This window comes from Mastigoproctus giganteus, chromosome 6, assembly GCF_048544385.1.
Source record: "Mastigoproctus giganteus isolate SK-2022 chromosome 6, ASM4854438v1, whole genome shotgun sequence".
NCBI lineage: Eukaryota > Metazoa > Arthropoda > Arachnida > Uropygi > Thelyphonidae > Mastigoproctus > Mastigoproctus giganteus.
In genome coordinates, this window is record NC_143580.1 from 143,034,889 (window position 1) to 143,054,001 (window position 19,113).

General features: G+C 37.3%; 1 protein-coding gene across 2 annotated transcripts in view; it reads right to left on the bottom strand.

Moving 5' to 3' along the window:
- Positions 1-5,209: 5,209 nt before the first annotated feature.
- LOC150084630 (lysosomal-trafficking regulator-like) overlaps positions 5,210-19,113 on the bottom strand; it is an 813,382-nt gene continuing 799,478 nt past the window's right edge. For both annotated transcript variants that reach the window (XM_090375369.1, XM_090375368.1), the window contains exon 27: positions 5,210-5,371. In XM_090375369.1, the coding sequence (XP_090231495.1) occupies positions 5,254-5,371 (118 nt within the window). In that variant the 3' untranslated portion in view covers positions 5,210-5,253. The remainder of the gene's footprint in view (positions 5,372-19,113) is intronic.

Sequence of the window (19,113 nt, forward strand, 5' to 3'; positions counted from 1 at the left end):
GACGTCCTTGACAGGTGTGATCTACAGGCACGCGACGTGACGACCAACAGCAACGCCAACAGTGACGAGTCATCCACGAGGGCATTTATCCCATACTACCCCAACCTGTCACAACAGATCGGTAGAATCCTAAAATCATATGGGATAAAATGCATCCAACTCCCAGGCAAGAAACTGCGTTCTCTTATCTCCAACGTAAAAACACCCGTACCCACTCTTCTACAGAGCGGTTTGGTCTATCGCATCTCTTGCCGTGACTGCACCAGCTGCTACTTTGGAGAGACTGGACGTCGACTCAAGAAACGTCTCTCAAAACATAAAAGGGCGATCCATTTGGCAGATGTAGAACACTCAGCTATCGCCGAGCATGTCTGGACAACCCGCCACGACATCGACCCACACCGCGATGTCGTGGTTGTGGACAGGTCCCACCATTACCTAAAGCGCACCTGGTTGGAATCGTTAAATATAAAATGCTCGGATGTCTCTTTGAACAGGAACAGTGGTTGCCAAGTTAACCCCATCACAGAGGCAATAATTCTATCCATAGACAAACGCTGGCCACGTTACCACCATATGTCACAGCCACAAACATCAACAAACAATTAACCACGCGCCTCACGCACCATCCTGGCAGTGCACATCTCTGTTCCAACTGCCATTCATGTATTCAATCTGAAGAAGGCTGCCTCCCAGCCGAAAGCTTATTAATTGTAATTATGTTTAGTTTGCTCTGAGAAACAAAATAAATTTTCGTAATGAATCCAGAGCACGTAGGCCTTTTTTACTACTTCATTATTTAGTTTTAGTGGTAGGATGATTCGGTTGCTTTTTACAGGCAGTAGGCTTATTGTGATCTATTTTAATTTTATCTTTTTTAGGAAAGGTAGGCCTTCTGGTGTCCATATCTTCTTCGGCATAAATTTCTAATATAGGTTCTTGTTGAGTTTTGTTATCTATATCCATTTCTGCAGTATTAATTTGGCTTTTAGTAGAAGATTCCGCTTTTGCCATCCTGGTCTCCACTTTGGCACTTGATGCCACTAGTAGAGGGGATGGAAATTGGAGTATTACAAGTCTGGTTTCTGCTGCTTTGCTTCAAAGATGGCTGAGGAACTGTAAGCTGAGCTCTAGCCCATTCAGCAAGTGATATGTTAAGTGGAACTGAGTCATTGGTTTGTGTAGCAACCGAACGATATTTCTTTGTAACATTTGCATATATGTGCAGGAGTATCTTTTAGTATTTGTCATCTCACTTCCTAATAGGCCACTTGGCGCTTAATTTTAAATTTCTGTATTTTTTTCCTAAGTTTCCACAATTCGCAATTTTTAGAATATGCAGGATGATCTTCCTTGCAATTAGGGCAAACTGGAGGTGTTGCTGTACAGTCTGTTTGAGTGTGATCCTGGGATCCACATTTTGGGTATATTGTGTTTCCTTGACATGTTGTCTGAGAGTGTCCGAACTTCTGACACTTATAACACCGTATTGGATTTGGTATATAGGGGCGGATATGGCAATTTAGATAACCAGCTTTAACAGTATTTGGTAAGTTTGGAGTACTGAACGTGAGTATTACACTATGGATTGGAATGAGATTACCATCCCTAAGAGACAGAATTCTCTTAGCTTGTATGACCTATTGATCTTTTAGTTTTTGCACCAAGCTTCTCTTCTGTTACATTCAATAGATCCCACTCAGAGATAACACCTTTGGAACTATTTAAGGTTGTGTGGGGAGAGATTTTAACAGGAATTCTATCAAATGTTGTCACCTTTAACAACAATTCTGAATGTTTTGACTGTGTAGTTTACACAAGTAAATCCCCTGACTGTAACCTTTTGATCATTTTAGGTGATCCAGCAACATTTTCTAAATATCTCTGTATTATAAATGGAGAGAGAGTTTTCGCACTGGTTGACTAGTTAAGGGATGGATAATCAGGAAATTTGGATAAGCAGGTTGGTGATTGTCTATTTTTTTAAGCGCTTATGTTGAGCATTACCTTCATCAGAATTATACCAATCTATGGTATTTGAGCTCGAAGGCTGGATAATTTTCTTTATCCATATCGGCTCCTTTTAGCCCTGGGGGATTACCTTTTCCACCCAGATTACTGGCCCCACCACAGGGAGGCAGGAGCAATGCCACTTGTGGCCAAGTGTAGGAGTTAGTACGGTTAGTATATAATAAAGAAAAAGGAACTTTCCTTTTCTGGCTCTCTTTTTATACTTTTAAAAAGTAGAACTAATTAACAGAAAGACTTTTAAACCAAAATAAACAAGGAAAAACTTAGTTGCTCTATGAATCGGAGTAGATATAGCACAGAAGATCGCTTGGCACCTGGGGCCTTTTCAAAAATACATTTGGAGCTGTTTTTGATATCTGTGATCGATTATGGTATGAAAATGATGTAAAATTGTGCACTCCAGGAAGTTATCCATTACTTCTCTTAGAATTTCCAACTGCAACATAACAACTATGGAGGCTTGTAATACTTGTTGAGCAAGTCATTCTTGGTGATTCCCCTTCTACTTCTGACCCTTGTTCTAGTTCTCTTTCTTTCTTTCTTTCTCTCTCTCTTTCTCTCTCTCTCAGAAAAAAATTTCTGAATGATTCCATTCCAACATTTTTGAAGAGCAATTTTTGAAGAGCTGCTGTTCCACTTTAACTGGCTAGACTGGATTTTGTGATTGAGCGGCTCATTTCTCCTCGTATACCATTCATGCAAATAAGAAGACTAAGAGATGGTTTCAGCCAATACAGAATTTTGGGCCAAATTATAAATGTTCCTGTAAATGTTAATTTGATGGTCAATCATTTGCCTTGGAGTATAGTGTCGATTATTGCGCTAACATTCATAACAAACAAGAAAATTCACAAATCGAGTTATTTAATGGGCTTGGTTCATAAACGAGATGAAAGGGTTTGGTTAAAGTATCTACTTACAACTCCTTTGTACCATCTGTATGATATCAAGATTGATGAAGCATTCTTCGATAAAGACATGGAACACAATGATGCTCCTATACATGATGAAATGAGTGAAGCTATACCTATTGAAGAAATTTTAGTCGCTTAACAACAACCTCTTTTATGGAGCAATGACAAATATTTACGAATAGCTCCTGGTGAATGAAATGTTCCAGAAAGTTTACTTTTTCACGAACATGCCAAAGAATTGTCCTTTCCTAGCATTTATCTTGGTCAGTATCAAGAGTTTATAGATCTTTTAAAAGTTACACACTGTTTATGATGGCATCGAGTGAACTTCGTCATTCAGATTGGCATGGAGTGACACCTTATCATCTTCTTTATATGGCCATGAAAATAATGAGACTAAGAACTCGAGATTTGTGAACAGTTGCTTTTATATACGTTGGAAAAGACACTAAGTTCACCAAAGAACAAATTTAATCTTGAGAATATGTCAATAACTGCATTTAAAAGAATTTAGCATTTTTGAAATCAATTCCTAATTCAACTTATTACTAGACACAATGTAAAAGAGATGTTTGTGATGATCAGACAATTGGGTAAACCTACGGTTTAACCTTAAGTGCAAACGAAATTGGTTGGCCTAAATTGCTAAAAATTTTATACAAATTAAAACAAGACAGTTTGGATATACCTAAAGAGCAAGCAGAAGCTCTTCATTTTATTGAAAAGGTGGCATTAGTTAATGAAGATGCCGTAATGTGTGAAATTCATTTTAATGAACTTGTAGATTATATTTTAACTTTACTTCAGTCTAAGCATTTCAGTCCATTTCGACAATATTACGTCAACTATTTTAAACGGTTCGAATTTCAACATCGTGACAGTCCACATGCTCACATTCTTTTGTGGCTTAATAATGCTCCTAAAAGAACCTATAGGAAATGGTATGGACGCAACAATAAATATGATAAATCAACTCGTGTCTGTTTCTATTGCAAAAGCCTCTGGTTATATCAAACTTCAATCTTCACTCTTTACAATCTCAAGTATACGTATTATATTTTAGCTATCAAATCCAGTGTAAGAAAATTACCTATTGAACATGTATTGCAACCTCAAATTGATGAAACTGTCAAAAAAAAAACAATAAATAAATGCTTTAAAATGTTACACATGTTCGGATTCTTTTCATTCCTAAAACCCTTTAACCTCGTCCAAGTCACGGATGTTAAGGCCACCGTAGCTGAGTGGTCATGCGCGAGGGGCATAAGTACACATGCCTCGAGTGACCGGGATTCAAGCCTGTGACTGCTGAATACAGTGCTGCTTCTTGCATTATTTTTTCTTGAATTATTTTTATTTATTTATGTTTTCACATAAAATAAAACATCTTTCGTACATACAGGGTGCTTTTTTTTTTTTTGACTGATTCTGCTTAACTTTGCTTCCTTCCACCTTTTTTTTTTTTTTTGTCACTATAATACTATTATTTTGTATTTACTCTAACATAGATGAGTGAAAATACCAAGTAACTGAATAAAAGGACTGTACTTTCTACCAACTGTATTCATAACAGTTGGTAGAAAGGGAGTTCCGTAAACAGCAGAGTGGGACTATTGATATTGCCGAAGTCGTTCAAAAAAGCATATTATATATATTTATTTGCAAGTCTACTGAAACAACAGCCGAAGTCATCAAGATCTGCAAAGAATCCAGCAGCAGTGAGAACTGCAGTGTCATGTCGCATAAGTTTAAACCTGCTTAATTCAAGAACTATCTACCCTAGTATGGCATTTAGTATGTGGTGGACAGCAGAAACTTAAATAGGGAGGGATACCATATCCTGAATAATATACCATGTTCAAAAACTCTATTCACTGAGATGTATCAATAATTACAAATTTCGGATTAACCACTGTACATATTTTTGTGTATTTTTTAAAATAAATCCTACTTTCACCTATTTGATTTTAAAGAGGGAGAGTTCACATACATAAACACAGAATACAATAATATATCTTTAATAAAACATTATTTTCTAGGAAAATAATCTTTCATGAATCTTAACAAGCGATTCATGTCATTGTAAAATTAAAATTTTATGCTTTATAAGCTATAATCTATTAAATTACTTATTATATATACACATATGTGATTAAACTACTATTACTTATTTTTTTTGTAATTTTTATACTTAACTGTACAAGAGAAACATTCTTAAAATAATTTCAAGAATGTTTTAATATATTTTAAAAGGGAGAGGATGGAATACTTTAAATAACTAGTTTTACAACACAAGGGAAAAAACCTTTTACAAAGTTTGAAATCTCGGAGTCCTTGTGCGATCTTTAGAGGGATTCTGCCAAACTGCTACTGTTCCATCACTGCTTCCAACATAAAGATGCTGATTGTCGTGGGAATATGTGATACTGTTAAGATTTTTAAGAAAATTATAAATAATTTCTTTTGTTGAAGATTTAAAATTTATCATTGAAACTTCTGATAGAAAATAAAGTTGTCACAAGTAAGTTACAGTTTACATATACAAGCCTACATTTATATGAAAATGGTAACCTTTTATCAATTTGTTTTATTATTGAAAAATTCTATATCTGACAGGAAGTGCTAGATTTATTTATTTATTTTTTTTTTTCCTCATTCATTTTATGAATAAATTAAAGTTACAGTGAGAACAAAAACAACATTTAAAGAATACATTTTACATGTTTTACACTGAAAAAATAAAAATAAATACCAGATTTTTTGATTTGGTAGTTGTTGGCGCATCGGCTTCTGTGGCCATATTGCACCTCCCAAGGTTTTTGCAGTACTTTGATCCAAGCCCGAGGCGGGAATCGAACCCGCGACCTTTGGGTTGCCGGGTAGGTACTTTACCCACTCGGCTAGCCCGGTCGGCCAAATAAATACCAGAAAAAACTTGGGGAACCTGAGCTTTTTAAGTCAGATTTCATAGGCGTTATTTTGGTTAGCTCACTTGTTAAAAGTTATTAAAACCACAATGAAATTATAATCCTGCTAATATTTCTTCTAGATTGGAGGTATTCAAAGTATGGCCAGCACACTGGACCCAACTCTTATATCTAGCCAGGTAAATCCTTTGTAAGGGTTTACCCAGAAAACTAACGAACCTTGAAAATTATTGCTAATCAAATTAACTTGGCATGACATCAGTCATGTCAAAGGCAGTTCAGATATAACTGTGTGTGTGTGTTATGAAAGTTTAATGGCACAAGAGCTGCTGGGGCTATAGTGTAGCCTATAGTTTCCTACTCATAGGAAAATTAAAAAAAAAACAAAATTCAGATGTAATCACTTCATTTTTTTTTATTAGAGAGATCATTTAGAATTTATGATAGATTCCAATTTTTTTCAGAAAAGAGAAAAATTCATTGATGTTTGCATCGTCACCGATAATATGTTTTAATGTCTACGGTTCTTGAAGATTTGCTAGGGAAAGGAGGATGGATGTACTGTCCTGATGATAGTGAGGGCAATCAATGAGAATGTGTTTGACTGTTAAATGTGCTGAACAGTCTGGACATTGAATAGGATCCTCTCCTGTAAGTAGATGAAGGTGAGTCAGGTATGCATGTCCTATTTGTGCCCATACAAGCACCACTTCTTCTCTTCGCATTGTTTTGGTGCTAGAGCGCCAAAGCTGTGGATCCTGTTTCAACTGATAAAGTTTATTATTGGTTTGGGTGTGCCATAGCTCTTTCCACTGTGCAAGTCATGCTGTTTGTATGACATGATTATTGGAACAGGAGCAAAGGCTAAATCATAAGTTGACATAAGCAGAGTATAGCAACTTCTGCAGTGAAGTTGCTGTACTCAGGTGGAACGACTGTAGAGGGAAATACTGCTGCTGCTCCAACGGCTGAATGTGATTTGGAGCCATCAGTATATATTGGCAAAAAATTTGTATATTTCTGAATATGGCTTGCATGGAGTTGTTTCACGTTGAGTGTCAGTAGGTGATTCTTTTCCCACTTGTGAAGATAAATATCGCAAGTTAGCTGAGGAGGGAGTGTCCAAGGCGGATGAGAGAGTATTTCATTACTGGTTATTTATTTATTTTTTTGTTGTTGTTTGGTTTTTTTTTTTAGGAGCATTAGCAATTAAGGCCATATTGCTCCGGGATATGCGATGGTCATTCCCTGACCTTAATGCATCCTCGGTATTTGGTGGTGACAGGCTCGAACCCCAGTCTAATCAAGAAGCGTGTGCTACGCACTGCTGCTCCTTCCCACCTGGCTACGGAGGCACCTCTCATTACTGGTAGTCTGCTGAAAATAGGAACATAGGAACATTCCAATTCTGTGTTAATTCAATAAGGTGTAAGCCTGTGGGTCTTATTTTACTGGGTTTAATTCTATAGAGATTTTGCAGTGGAGGATTAAAGAGGTATGGCTCAATAGGATGCGGACAGCTACTTTGTATTTTAGCTGCATACTTAAGTAGTAATGTTTTTCTGTGGATGACAGGGCTCATGAGCTTCAATATATAAACTATGGATAGGGGATGTCATGAAAGCACCAAGTGCAATCTGCAATGCGCTATCTGTATAGGATTCAGCCAATGTAGTGCACTCTTTCGAGCAGAATCATACAGTGGAGCATCATAATCCAATTGGGATCTGATAAAAGCTCTATATAAAAACAGCAAAGATGCATGGTCTGCTCTCCAAGACAGAGCAGATAAAACTCTTAGTATGTTCAGCTTTTTGAGTCAGGAAGTACGTACAGATTTAATGTGCTCAAAGAAATTAAATTTCCTGTCAAGGATTAATCCCAAGAATCTGATATTGTTAGTCACTGGAATGGTAAGGTATGGTATGGTAAGGTTTGACATCTGAAGCTCAGGATCTGTATGCATTTTTAGTTGATTACAAAAGTGGATTGCAACAGTTTTCTGCTGTGACAGACAATAGCCATTGAGTCCTGCCCACCTTTGGACTTTATTCAGGGATATCTGCAATTGCTGTTCAATGGATCTCATATTCTGAGAATGGCAAAAAATGGAGATATCATCTGTGTAAAGATATTTGGAACAGTATTTCAACAGTATTTGGAAGTCCTTTTTGTGATGGAATCAATTCTAAAGGCAAAAAGGGTTGCACTCAGTACAGACCCTTGCAGCACTCCTTCTTGTATAAATGTTATAGAAAGCAATTTGTGGTATTGAACTTGGTTCAAACGATTCTGGAGGAAGTTCCTGATGAATACAGCCACTCCCAGACTTATGTAAGGGTTGGTTTCTGCGGAACCCTACGTAAGTCGGAATTTCCCTGAATGCTTATGCAGCACTCGCAACTATGCGCGTTGAATTTCAATGAAGTAAAAAAGAAACGTTCAATGAACATGTAAATAAAATTATTTATTCAATTTTTTTTTATCTCATGTGCAGGGAAAATTACAAATGTGTACACAATTACAAAAAGCGAGAGAAGACAGGCATAATATCAGCAAGTTTTAAATCTCCAGCTGATAAGCACGCTGTTGCGGAAGTTGAGGGCTGTGGAGATTTAGAAGGGGTTTTTCCAACACATTACAAAATTTCTCTGCTGCTGCTGCAGAATCGGCACTGGCAACTTCACTGCATACCTTAATGTTTTGGAAACCAGTGAGATGCTTCAACCTATGAAACTACCCATTGCTTGCCATGAACTTGGCTTGGGGGTTCGCCGTATTTATCCTTATTATCTTCATAAATACTTCTTGCTTTTGCTTGAATGGCCATTGGACTCAGAGGCACTTGCTTCTCAATGTGATTTTCCATCCATATTATTAATAGCTTTTCCATCTTCGATATAGCACCTGAACACTGTTTTGTGATTACTGTTAACCTTAAATGCATTGATCCTTTAACATGTTCTTTTATATGCGCACTGTCCCTTAAAATAATATTTGCTGTTGAAGCAACGAGACTAATTCCGTGCAATGACAAACTTTATCCTACTTCATACTTCTTAATTAATCATCTTCATTTCTAAATCAATTTTGTTTCGTTTCCTAGCACTGCCAGAACTTGCACTTTCCACTGGTCCCTTTCCTTTCACCATTGTAATAAGTAATTTTATTTATGTTTTTTTTTATGTTAAGAGAATTTTATTTATGTTTTTTATATGATTGAAGATTTCAGTGAAGGGCAACTCATTTCACCATAATACCTTAACGTAAAAACCTACACAATTCCAGTTATCGGTATTATCGCAAATACAATAAGATCGAGTTTACTACCCATTTATAATAGATTGTGATAACAGAAAAGTCCAATAAGCTGGAAAGTGCAAATTGTTTTTATTGTTTTATGGTAGTGACCTCCAGAAATGTGTTTTAGAAAAATATCACAAAGGCATTCAAAATTGATTCTTATAATGGAACATATGATAACGATGAAGGTGTAGTGCAATTTCCATTATAAAAATGATCTTTTAGAGAGATAAATAGCTTAGTTAGCAAAAATTTCGACTTCTGAGGTCTTGGAACAAATTACCAAAAAAAAAAAACAATGTGTTATTGGGTTCCCATTATGATATTTTCAAGATACCTCCATTTATTCCTATGGGATGTAAAATAAGTTTCCATGATTTTTTTAAGTTTGCACCGGTTGGCAAAAAATTATATAAAGTCAAATTTCCATAAGTATTATGTAAGGCGGGGAGTGCTTGTATAGGCAGGCTGCCTCATAGACCAAGAGCATGGAGGTCACTGAGAATGTCATGACGGCAGGTAGTGTCAAATGCCTTCTCTATGTCTATGGAAATCATAACAAGATTATGAAGGCATTGCAAATTGCAGACTCAGCCTTAATCATGAGATCTAAGGAGGATCTGTTCTTACGAAAGCCATGCTGATTATTACTCATTGTGTTTCGATGATCCAAACAAGTCAATTATGGATAATTTTTTCAAGTAATTTACTGAGGCAACTGGAGAGGGAAAATGGTCTGTAACTGTATGGACTGGTAGGATATTTTCCAGATTTCAAAAACGCAAGAACTGTGGTATGATGCCAAGAGCTGGGATAAATGTTTTCCAGAAATATTCGGTTATAGTAGACCAGCAGTATTTCTAAATTTTTGTCACCAAGGTTTTGTAACATGAAATAACATATTCCATCTGGTCCAGTAGCACTGTTGCATGTTGCTTTAATGGAGTGTAGAAGTTCAAAATATTGAAGAGGCTGGTTATACGGAAGGAAAACTGAGGTTCGAAAATCGATGGCTCGCTGTTCAGTCTTGGTTTTTATTTTCTGGAAATCTGGAGAATGTTGATGCCGCTGAAACTTGGGCAAAAGTTTTGTCCAAAGCATTTGCTATATCCTTAGGAGCAGAGAGTTTTTGCCCATTCCACAAAAGAATTGGTGAGGGGTGGTTGGAAATTTAGCTAATTTTCTTCCATATTAACCTGGAGTTAGTGTTTCTGTTTACGGTAGATGCAAACCGAATCTAAGAATTCTTCTTCATTTATGTTTGAATTAGACATGTTTTTGACCTTAGCTTCTTGTAGTTAATAAGATTAGCTGTGGTTGGGGATCTATGAAATGAATTCCATGCTTTATTTTTTAACTTCTTTGTTTTTGTGCAGTCTTCATGTAGAATTCTCAGTCCGTCGGGACTGGAGATTTCGACAATGGAATTGAACATTCACCTGCAGATAGTAGATGTGAAGTGATATAATCTGTGTTTGTATAAATTGCTCATCCAGGGTGACAACTGACTGAAATCTGACCAAGTTGGCTTGAGAGAACATCCATTTCTTGCAGGGTTGGGATAATGGTGTTTGTGTAGTGAGCAGATCACAAATAATTGGAAAATGTCACTGCCCATGAGATTGTCCAAACAGATCATTCTATGATTGGAAACAGAATTGGGGAGCATATTGATAGATCGATTGGAGAAGTTTGTCCAGTTGGTAATTGTATGTGAGTGGGTGCACCAATATTAAGAACAGTAAGGTTTTGCTTATCCAGACAGGTTTCAATTAATCGGCCATGTCTATCTAATTTAGTCGATCCCCATAAGGGGTGGTGGCCAAATCCCCCAAGAGACAGACAGGGGAAGGTAACTGCATTAGCAGGTTTTCAAGATCTTGGTAAGAGAAGGTATGACTTGGTGGGAGATGGTCTGATACTAGTGTTAACACAATCCGGGTTATCAAAAGTATGGCAACAACTTCAATTTCAGTTTGCAAAACAATTTGCTTGGTCGAAATCTTTGAGCTGACCAAGATGGCCACACAGGCAGAATTTGAAGTATTACGATCTTGTCGATAGATAAAAGAGTTCTTTATGTTTGTAGAAATTTGATGAGTTAGATAGGTTTCCTGTAGACAAAAACCAACTGGAGAGTAGCGGTTAATTAAAACTTGAATATCATTAAGGTTGCTACAGAATCCTCTACAATTCCATTGTAGAATGTAATTATTATTTTATTAGCCATATGGTGCAAGGAAGTCTGATGCCTATGCTGCACCAGCCAAAAAAAATTCCCAAGTTACCCTGAGAGAGAGAGAGTCAGAAGCAGAAAGGAATCACCAAGAAAGAGAAGAATGATGATATCCAGCTCAGGACCCTGGGTGTGCCAAGCCCATACTCACCAGATGTGAGCCCCTGGCATCACTGATGTTTGGTAAAAGAAGCTGTATCTGACTGTTTTTTTTTAATGTGACTGGCTTATGGCATTCAGGCTTTGGTTTGTATTTTTTTTGAGAAGAATGGCTGACCAGTGTCCATATCTTCTTCCACATATATTTTTAAGGTTGGTTCTTCCTGTCTGGACAAGTCAATCATATCCATAGATGTTTCTTGGATATTCATTTTTAAATTTGGGCTTCGATTATTCGATGTAGAAGCAATCACTGGGGGAGGAGAAGGAGCTGTAGCTGGTACTGTAAGTGCAGTATTGCTTGCCTGGTTCAACTGTTAGGGATATTGGACTGTTGCTGAGAAGAACAGTCCAAGCCCAGTCAGAGATTGAAGTGTTTGAAGGGACTGTAACATCAGTTTGGGTGGCCACTGATCAGAGAACCCACAATTGGGACAAAATTGGTTTCCTCTGCACATCATTTGAGAGTGGCCATACTTTTGGCACTTATAACATCTCACTGGATTAGGAATGTAGGGTCTAATGCAGCAAAGTAGTTAGCCTGCTTTTATCAATGATGGTAGATTTGGCATGTTAAAGGTTAGAATAATATTCCTTGTAGGTATGAGTGTATTGTCTCTTTTAGCCATAATTCTTTTCATATCAATGAAATTTTGATCTTGAAACTCTTGAGTTATTTCCTCCTCCTCCATGACATTCAATAGATCCCAGCTGGATATAATACCCTTATGTATTTAGAGTTGCATGGGGAGAAACATTTACTGGAATTCCAGCAAAGATTGTAAGTTTTAGCAGTTTCTCTGAATGTATGTGGTTCATTGTTTCCTCTAGTAGGTCCTCTGATTGCAGTCTCTTGACTGTCTTAGGAGATCCTGCCAGACTTTCCAGGTATTTCTGTTAAAGGAATGGAGACAGCTTACCAAGAAGCTGATCTGCAAGAGAGTGCATTATGAGAAATGCAGGAAAGTCTGTCACTGAGGAATTGGTTTTAAACCTTTTGGGTTGTGACATGTTATGTTTAATATCTAACTCTGGCTGAGAGCTTGTTGGAAACACATTTGTTCCATATTTGCTCCTTTAGGCCTTTGGCAGATTAACTGTTCTGCCAAGGTTTCCAGCACTGCCATGGGGAGGCATGAGCAGTGCCTGGTGTGACCAAGCATAAAGTAGTAAGTGTTAGTAATATAAATATGAAAAATATAGAAAGCTGGCTTTTATTTCTTGTTCTGTACAGGTACTTTTGTAACAGGAGCTGTTACTAAATAAATAAATTTCTTAAGATGAGAACTTAAAAGAACTATAAATCATTTTTAGACAATTGCAGTTTAAGCACAGAGAAAACGCTTAATCACAATCCCTTGGCAACCGGGGCCTCAGATATAAGCATGCACTGCAATGTTTTGATGTATACATATGACATAACTGGTTTGATTTAAAGTTTACTGTCAAATTAGCAACATAGGATATAAAGCACCAAAGAAAATGAATAAAAAAACAGTAAAAATAATAATAAAAGTTCATACAAGGACAACAAACAAAGTTATACTTGCACAATATTACAGTGACCCATGGAAATTGGCCACCATGTCAAAAGGTAAAATATAGTCAAAAAGGGTGTAAATAATATATAATTAATTATTAGAAGTACACACACTTCTCCCATCCATACCCTCAAAGAATTTGTCTAGACATTTCTTGAATTTATTCAAAACATCTGCTTTCAATAACAGATGGAAGTCTATAATAATCCTTCCTCAAATTAAATTTATATCTCCTCATGCATGTGGTCTCAGCAGTAGGAAGAATGACATTCACATTCAGCTTACTCAATCCATTCAAGGCCTCAATCAGATCACCCTGCAGGTGTCTAGTATCTAGAAGCTGCAATTTGCAGAACTGAAGCCTTTATAGGTAACAGCACTCTTTTGTTCCTTTCACCAACCTCGTTGCCCTTCTTTGTATTCGTTCAAGCGGTATTTCATTCTTTCTAAAGCGATGCCTCTAGACCAGTATATATTACTCAAGATGCAACCTAACCATGGCCTTGTAGAAAGGGATAATTATCTCCTTATTCCTGCCAACAAAGTTTCTGTATATCATTGCCAAAACTCCATGAGCTGTTCTGGCAGAACAGCTGGCAGCAAATTCACTGCTCAGAGAATTTCATATCTAACTGCAAAATTACTCCCATATCTTTTTCATTTTCCACTATTCTGAGTGTAATACTACACACACACACACACACACACACACACACACACACACACACACACACACACACACACACACACACACACACACACACAGTTGATAAGTTACTCTGGGATTACTGCTACCCATAAGCAGTACCTTGCATTTGTCAATGTTAAACTTCAACTGCTATTTTTCAGCCCATTGATCCAATTTTCCTAGATCTTGTTGCAGCAGCTCACCCTGATTACCGTTGTTAACCTCCATGCCAAGTTTTGTATTATCTGCAAACTTTGACATTAAACCTGATAGACCTTCATCAATATCATTAATAGATATTGAAAACAACAATGGGCCCAGCACCAAACCCTGAGGGATACATTAGTCCACGAAGAGAATTGCCCATTGATAACCACTTTCTGTCTTTTTCCACTTAACCATCCCTTTATCCATAGCAGTAACTTGCTCTTAATGCTACATTGTTCCAGTTTATACAGCAGTCTTTTATATGCAACAGTATCAAAAGCCTTCCTGAAATCCAATGTATGATATCAAAATTATTTTTTGCATCCAGTTCCTTGGTCACTGCATCATAGTAACCCATCAGGTTGGGTAGATAACAATGTCCCTTAATAAATCCATGCTGTGACTGCAGTATAATTGCAAACTTGTCCAGAGGCTCCAGCATTACTTCTTTAACCAGTGACTCCATTATTTTCCCAGAAACAGATGTGTTAAGCTAACAGGTCTGTAATTACTTATGTCACCTTCTGATTCCCCTTTATGAATTGGGGATACATTTGCTCTCATAATTTTAGCTAAAGACTTCCTAACCTCCTTTGCTGCTTCTTTTAATATGATTAGATAGATCCCATCCTCCCCAGGTGCCTTTTTTATGTTCAGCTTCAACAATCAATTACTTTTACACTTTCCTTTCAGTTATCTCAAAGTCATTTAGCTTCCCATTGGAGTTTGACACACTTTTGACAACCCATTCCCAAAAGAATTCCTCATGTATGTGAATGTAGATGGAAAATACCTATTCAATTTGTCACCAATCTGAGCAGGATCATCAACAGGCAACCCACTGACATCAAGTTGCCAGTGTGATTTAATCCATTGCTTCTACGGTTAATATAACCATAGAAGTCTTTGCTGATTTTCTTTACATTCTTTGCCAGACTTCTCATAATCTGTCTTAGCTTGCCTAACTTCCTTTGTGATGTGATTACAGACTATTTACATCTACCACAGGCTGCAAAACCTCTGATAATTTATATGCATCCTACGCACTTTACTGCCACTTGTCTGAATAATTTATCATTTATCGACAACATTTTTATCTGAGCCTTGAACATTATTTCTTTGTTGATATGAAAAGCTTAGTTGCTTCTATGGTTACTTCCCATGTTTCCCATTTAGATTATGCTATTGGTCACACTGCATAGAACTTAAAAACTGTCTGAGACCACTACAGTCATCCTTACAAAAGCAAAAGCCTTTACCCTTAACAGTAGTTATGTTTTTAAGAAATGCATAAAAGCTAAGGAAGTGCATCCAGTAGACATGGATAACCAGTGCAATGCTGAGTCAGTTTGGTGTGATTTAAGCACTGGTTAAAATTGAGAGTAGGAGTGTGTCATAGGCCTAATGATTGTGATCAGTATACTAAACAGCTATACAGAGTAGTAGAGTGGGCCAGTAAATCAGAATTTTAGCTTTCCAGATGTAGACTGGAATTTATGAGTTGGTCACTCACACACTAGTAAGAATTCTGTAGTTTTCTTGGATGACTGTTTTCTACAGCAGCATGTCAGAAAGGCAACAAGAGGAAGCAGTACTCTTGATCTGGTTATCAGAAGTGATTCTACATGATTTAAAAATCTGCAGGTAAAACACCCACTGGGCAGCAGCAATCAGGGTATATTAATATGGAATTTAATTAAATAATAGCATAACTCCCTCCTCCCTTCCCATCCTTTCTGTACACATTGTACTCCCCAAATTCTAATTCTGCATTCCTTATATCTGCGTGACACCATGTCTCTGATATCCCAAAAATATCCTCTGATGTTTTGACCAGCACCTCAAATTCATCAAATTTATTTACTAAACTCCTAGTAAATAAATAAACTCCTAGCATTGGTGTACATGCAAGTAAACATAAGACATAAACCAGTCTTCAAATAGGGCTTTGGTCATCCATGCTTTTTTTTTTTTATTTGAACGCAAGATCGTGTTAACTGGAAAAGGAAAGTTTGGTTGTTTCAACACATAGACTCTGAATGGGAGATGTTCAGAATGTTCTAGTAGCGATATGAATGGCCTGATGTCACTGAGTTCAGTGGGAAACTTATGAAATGAGCTTATATTCCATATGCATTTTGTTGCCATTGTTGTTTTGGAGAAATTTCAACTTTTTATTGAATGTAAGTAATTGAATTGTAAGTAACAATGCCATTACACTACATAGTTAAATTTAGGGGTAAACTATGGTGTATTTACACCAGTATTATATAATTAATGCTGTATATATCAATTAATGTATCAATACAGAATGTTAATTAGTTTGATTTGTTAAGGAGTGCACAAAAAACATGGTGAATCATGGTTTCCAACATCCTGAAGTAGGTTATCAAGGTACTGTATTCATTCCAGTAGATTTATTTTCAATTTTTTTTTTTTTTTTTTACGTAAACTCCAAACACGAGAGGTATTGGAACCTATAATACTTAGTACCTTGCTTGGGTTGGAGATTGAGAACATGAAAAAAAAAAAAATTTGTAGACATTGGACTTGAACTTCTGTAGACTGTAATTTTCAGGAAATACGTACAAAGGAAGGTTGTTCCAGAAAACGGCAGTTGAATGAATAAACAAGGAAGATGAAAAGTTGGTTCTGTGAGTTTGAAGTTGGACAGTAAATGGATGTTGGCTGGTGGCGGCATGTGTTCAGACTGTTTTGAAAGAGAGAGTGGAAATTATAGAAGCCAATTCAGAAGAACAGTGCCCATGGAAGTATCTGTAGAAAAGGCATGCAGCAGAAACAGTATGTCTATGAGAGAGTGAGTGGAGAGACCCTGTTAGAGATGAATCATTAATTAACTTAACTGCCCTCTTCTGAACAGAATCAAGAAGCCTGAGAGAGGTTTTGGGGGCACCAACCCAGATGTGGGAACAACATTCCACGGTAGGGCAGATTTGCAATTTTTACAGAGTGAACAGCTGTTTGGAAGAAAAGTAACACTGAGAGGAGCGAAAAAGAAAACCAAGTTTTTTAGATGCAGAGGAAGAAATATTTGTAATGTGTTTGTGCCAAGAGAGATTAGAAGTCAGGGTAATCCCCAAAAGAGATATATCATTTTGCCTAGAAATCGGAGTGTCACTAAAGATAAGCACAGGAGCAGAAGAATCCTTTTTGCGAGATAAGACAAAACTGAGTTTTAGAAGAATTGAAATCAACTAAGTTGTCTTTGCCCCACTGGAGAATTACCTGGAGATAAGCATTTAAGGAACTGGTAGCAGATTTTCGAGAAGTTCAAGCTGATTGAGCAGGACAAGGTTTCTCAAAATTGAAAGTCGAATGCAATGTGCTATCATCGGCAAAACTATGGATAGGATTTCCAGTCAATGGAAGAAAGTCATTAATATACAAGAGAAAAAGAGTGGGGGAAAGAACTGAATCTTGAGGGACACCGGCATTACTGGAGAAGTTAGAAGACAGAGAGCCATCAACCATCACCCTCAGGCCATTTCTGTAGTCAGGTGGGCAGGAGCAGCAGTGCATAGCACGCGCTTCTTGATTAGACCGGGGTTCAAACCCGTGACCACCAAATATGGAGGATGCGAAAAGGTTAGGAAATGACCACCGCATATCCCTGGAGCAATATGGCCTTAGTTGCTAATGCTCCTAAAAAAAAAACCCAAATAAATAAATAACATCACCCTCAGTGAGCGATCAGAGAGAAAACTGGATAACCAATTACAAAAAAAGTTGGAAAACCGTAAGATGGAAGCTTGTTTAGAAGACATTTATGCCAAACACAATCGAAAACCTTTGAGATGTCAAGAGTAACTGCTTGTGTTTCACTGAACTTTTCCATTGAATTAGTCCATAGATGGGTAACATAAGCCAGAATATCACTAGTGGATCGACACTGACGGAATCCATACTGGCGATTGATCAGACACAAGGTTTCTAGGTAGTTTAAGAGTTCACGGTTAATTGATTTCTCTATTACTTTAGAAAGATTAGAAGTAATTGCAATTTGACAATAATTGGATGGGAGGGATTTTTCACCCTTTTTAGGAACAGGCTGGATATGAGCAAATTTCCAAGCAGAAGGAAAAACACCTTTGGAATAAGAAAGTGAAAAAAGGCAGCAAAGAACAGGAGTAAGTTCAGGAGCACAGGTTTTGAGAACAAGTGTAGAAATACCATCGGGACCTGGAGCTTTCTTAGCATCAAGATTAGTCAAAATCCTTCTGCCATCCTTTTGATGAAAGACCACAGGAGGCATTGAATGGAGCATGTTGGGAATGGTGGGAGGTGTTTTACCAAGATCATTAATACAGGAGTTTGAAGAAAACTGGGATACTAGCAAGTCAGCTTTATCCTTGGCTGAAGTGACAATAGAACCATCTGGTTTGGACAGAGGTGGGAGCAGAGATGGGAAAAAGTTGTGGCCAATAGCTTTGGCAAGAGACCAGAATGCTTGGCTACCATTAGAGCAAGAAGCAAGTTTTCTACTCTTAGCCTGTTTAAACTCTAGTTTGGAATGATTAATAACTGCTTTACAATTGTTGCGAGCTTTGGTGTAGGCAGAAAATTAAACTGAAGAATTAGAAACAAGCCAATTACGATACGCAATGTTCTTCTCTTGAACAGCCTTAGCACATTTAATGGAAAACCAAGGTTTAGATAAGGGACAAGATTTTAAAGTGGAGTGTGGGATAAAGGATTCCATTCCTGCAAGAATAATTTCACTGACACGAGCTGAGCAAATGTTGACATCAGAAGTTTTAAGCAGTAATCCGACCAAGGAAAAGAAGAAAAGAAATCTTGCAGGTCATCCCATTTTGCATTCTTGTAATGCCAAACAACACGAGGTTGGGAATAGCCATGAGATAAAGGCTCCACTGGAGAAGAGACAATCACCAAGTTGTGATCTGAAGTGCCTAAAGGACCTCTCACTTCGACCGTGTGCTTAGAAGGGTTGTTTGTGAGAAAAAGATCAAGCGTATTGTCTGTATGATTAGGATTGTCTGGTATTCTTGTAGGTAAATGAACAATCTGTGCAAGGTCATTAGTAATTGCAAAAGCCTCAGCACCTCGACCAGCTGGGTCGGTGTGA